Genomic DNA, 4129 nt, shown 5'->3' with positions numbered 1-4129 from the left:
GCATTACGCAGTCTCACTTTAGTTTTTATATAATTAAAATAGATGGATGGATGGATGGATGGATGGATGGATGGATAGATAGTTAGAAGATTTATTTATTTATTTATTTTATTAAGTTATTTATTTTGCTTAGTGCAGGATCATTTGGAGCTTTTCCCATAATATGCACCAAGACTGCGTCCCTTAACACTTCACTCTCACATTTTCTGGTTCAATTCCATTACAACTCTCTCTCCTTACAGTAACCACGCCATTTTCCACATTCTTTTGCCACACAACAAATTAAGGTAACCACTTTTCAAGTCTCTTTCCTTACGTGAAGCATGTGATTAGTGCATTTCTTTGTGTGTTTTTCAACTTCCGGTGTTCTCTGTGATCGTGGTGAGAGAAGAAGAAGCTTCTTGATCTTTTATGCGATTTTATTTTATAAAGAAGAAAGTAAAAAAAAAGAACCGTTTTGAACTGAACCTAGCTAATAGTAGCTCTGGCGATTGAATCATGTTTAATGATATCTTGGTGTTCTTTAAAGTTATGTATTTTTATGTTACTTCGATTTCAGGATCCCAAATCCAGAATCTGTATTGGTTGTACATACTCCTCTCTTGAAAATCAAGATGTCATGTATACCATAGATCCCTGAATAAGGTGATGATTCTAGATATATAATTATGACCGTAATAATGTGTGTACATATTGAAATTTGCCTAATATTTTGTAATTACTATGCTGTCTTCTTCTTTTCCCCAGTTCCATTCCTTCATTAAGTGTTATTCTTCTGTGCTAAGGATGTATTACTTCCATTAACCACTTTCTTTCAATTTTTTTCTGATTCAATTATTGTCTAACTTATTGCCAGAAGGCTGAAGTACCAATAATTCACCTGCTGAAGGGACCCAGCCATCATTCTTTAAGTACAATAACTCAGTTGAACAGCTATAAGGTAATATTTGATGGTCAAGGGGTTGTGTGCTTGATCTTCTTGTCCCTCTGATTTGTGATTGTGTTATGTGATGAAAAGTAAATTTTGTATGTCTTTTAAGGAACTACTATTAGTACTTGTTTGGGCGCCATTGTTAAAAAAAAGAGTTTTTATTTTTTACTGTCTTTGGCAAATTTCTAGTAGTACAAGTAAAAGCAGTAGAAAAATAAAAAAAAATATTTTTTTTGAGAAGCTGTAATTAACAATTTTTTTTTGAGATATTTTTCACGTAATAAATAAACAAAAAAGTACTTTTATATTGTTATACCAAAAAATAATTGATAAATAAAAAGATCTTTTTGTATGAAATATTCAAACATAAAATTATTTTTACTTATCCATAAAATCTTTTAAAAAAAATAACTCGAAAAAAGATGTTTTCTTAGAAGTTCACCCAAATAAGACTTTAGTTGAAAATTTTGACATCTTATTTTATAATCATCAATATGGAACAAGTAAACTTTAACATTTATTGCATAATTGAATTCCAATTTTTTCCTTTTTTTTTTTTTTTGTTGGTGCCATCTTTGATTGCATATATTTTATCATGATAGGCATAATCGCCCTCGAAATTGGAAATAAATAATTAGTCTTTTTTACACAATAAAAATTAGAAGGAAAAAAAGAATGTACCAGATTAGCTCAAATTGAAAATGGTTACGCATGTATTGTTTCCATGAATTGGTTAAAGTCACACAGCACATTATATCATGCTATCTTATTTCCAATAGTTGTGTTGTAATGTGTTTCCTTCCCTTTGGTGTTGGATTGCACATTGTATTGTTGCAATCCGGAAATGCAATCCAGTGGGCCTGAATCAGCAAGATCCGTCACAAACCGGGTCCAGTCCTAGTAAAACAAAATAATTACATTCTCAGTTTCTCACACACCATCCATGACATCCAAACCAGTCCTTTTCTTCAAGATTATAATCTCACAATCTCTTCAACAAGGGATACTTGTAAGAATATTTATTCGTACCTAAGCAGCATCTTTATTTTTTTTTTTCCTTCATTTATTAATTCGAAGTGTTTGACTATGCATGCTAACATTGATTAAGTTCTTTGCAGAAACTCCCAAAGAATTTCAGTAGAAAATATGGTGCTTCTTTACCAAAGCCTGTGTTTCTCAAGCCTCCAAATGGAACTGAATGGAAAGTAGATTGGACTATGCATGATGCTGATGTTGTGTTTGAAAATGGTTGGAAAGAGTTTGTTAAATATTACTCTATAAATCATGGGTATGTGTTGAAGTTTGAATATAATGGAAATTCCAAATTGGGGGTTCAAATTTGTGACAAGAGTGGCCTTGAAATAGAGTATCCTGTCAATGTTAATCAACAAGAAAAGGTTAACATTATTGAGATCAGTGATGAAGAAGTTCAAGCGTTCGATGAAATGCCTCAACGACAAAACAATAGAAGGAAATCACCAAAGTCTCAGCTTAACCAAAGGAATGGTAATCAGTCTCAAGGGACAAGTTTTTTGAAGTCAACATCAACATCCATTGAAAAAGAATTAGATGGTGGTATGCATTTTCATTTTCTATTTTTCGGATACAACAGAGGTTTTGTGGTCAATTATGCATTAACATAAACATGTTGTTCAATTATGCATTAACATAAAAAAATGCTACTGATTGTGTTATTAAACTATGTGGATTTGTTGGGATGCTACAGATAGAAAGGAAACTCAAACAACTTCAAAGGTTAAAAGTCCCCTCGCTGAAACAAGTGGTACTCTGAAGGAAGCTGAGAAATTCACCTCAAAAAATCCGTTTTTCATCATAAATGTAACGAAAAAATTTCTGGACCAAAGCAGACCGGTAAGATGGTGTTAATATCAAGCAATAAAACAGATACTCCCTCTGTTTCAAACTAAGTTGCATTCAATTTTCGATTCATTGAAAAAGTAATGTATTTGGATAAAGGGTTTGTCTAGATATATTAATTTTTCAATGAACAAAAAAGTGAAAAGACACTTATTTTGAAACAGGAGGAGTATATTACTACAGCTGTGAGTTTATTACATGTCATAAGTTGGTTATCTATAAAGAAAATGTAACTTTGATGCAGAATGTACCAATTGACTTTGTCAAAAAGTACCTGAAGCAAAAGCAGTTTGCCATGGTAAGGTTTAGAGATAAATTGTGGCCTTTGAAGTTGCTGCCTTATGTAACAAAAAAGGAATCAATCCGGTTGTCCACCGGGTGGAACTTGTTTGCTAAAGCAAGTGAATTGCAAGCTGGAGATGTTTGCATCTTTGAGCTGATCAACATGAAAAATTCAGAGTTTGATGTTCACTTCTTTAGATGTCACTCCTAAGCAATCCATTTGGGACTCTGCTAGTGTGTTAGTTTTCTTAACTTTGAATAGGTATCACTTTTTTTTTTTCCAATGTAATCTGCAAAACCTCCAGGACTTATATCATCATCATGTAATAATCTTCCTGTTACATGTCATTGGCTGCATTTTTTTACCTTTCATGTTAAAGATTTGATGAATGTGAATATCAGCATTTGAGTCATTCAATTTAAAGCACACGCATTTAAGTGAAGGGTTTAGCAACAATTTATATAGGAACTGGAAAAAGGGATGTCAAAAGAAAGGGTAGGGTAGTAATTTCAACAGTTGAAAAGAAGGACGCAATTTTACTATAGTGTCCTTAAAATGTGAGAATCACAGTTACTGTATGAGAATCCAACATCTAAGATTTAACAAGCTTCACTTCACGAGTGTCCATGTTGTACTTCTGAGTTCTGAGCATCTTTTAACAGTGTCCTTTTTTGTATATCACTTTTATTTACAGAGTTTTTTTTTTTAAAATAAANTTTTAGTTATAGGTTTAGAAATATTTGAACTTATATCTAGATAAATTTTTTATAGAAATTAAAATTAAGTATTTTTAAAATGCATAAAATTAACTTTATTTATTCAGATTAGTGAATTAATATGCCTAAACGGATAAACCCTATAAAGACAAACTATTAATTCACTTTTTCTTTTGGTTGCTAAAAGATTATTTGATATATAAGTTTTGGAAATTTATGTTACTTTGTACAACTAAAAATATTATTGGACAAAAGAAACTATTGTCAAAAGTGGAGTTATTAGAAAAGAAGAACATATAATTATTTTTTTTAACTAAAAGG

At 31.3% G+C, this 4129-nt stretch overlaps 1 protein-coding gene across 4 annotated transcripts; it reads left to right on the top strand.

Moving 5' to 3' along the window:
- Positions 59-3504, top strand: LOC107622450 (B3 domain-containing transcription factor VRN1-like). 4 transcript variants are annotated; one of them, XM_016324339.2, is made up of 7 exons: positions 59-287; positions 560-645; positions 857-940; positions 1787-1940; positions 2050-2506; positions 2658-2803; positions 3054-3504. In XM_016324339.2, the coding sequence occupies exons 4-7, from the start codon at positions 1875-1877 to the stop codon at positions 3300-3302; spliced, it is 918 nt and encodes a 305-aa protein (XP_016179825.1). In that variant the 5' UTR covers positions 59-287; positions 560-645; positions 857-940; positions 1787-1874; the 3' UTR covers positions 3303-3504. The 4 variants fall into 4 exon arrangements, with proteins under 4 accessions (XP_016179825.1, XP_016179826.1, XP_020969264.1 ...); XM_016324340.2 differs by having other exon boundaries at positions 142-287; positions 860-940; XM_021113605.1 differs by lacking the exon at positions 560-645 and having other exon boundaries at positions 142-287.

The sequence above is a fragment of the Arachis ipaensis genome, chromosome B10, assembly GCF_000816755.2.
Source record: "Arachis ipaensis cultivar K30076 chromosome B10, Araip1.1, whole genome shotgun sequence".
In the NCBI taxonomy this organism is placed as follows: Eukaryota; Viridiplantae; Streptophyta; class Magnoliopsida; order Fabales; family Fabaceae; genus Arachis; species Arachis ipaensis.
Note: the sequence above shows the minus strand (reverse complement) of the source record. Positions and strands in the feature narration are given on the sequence as shown.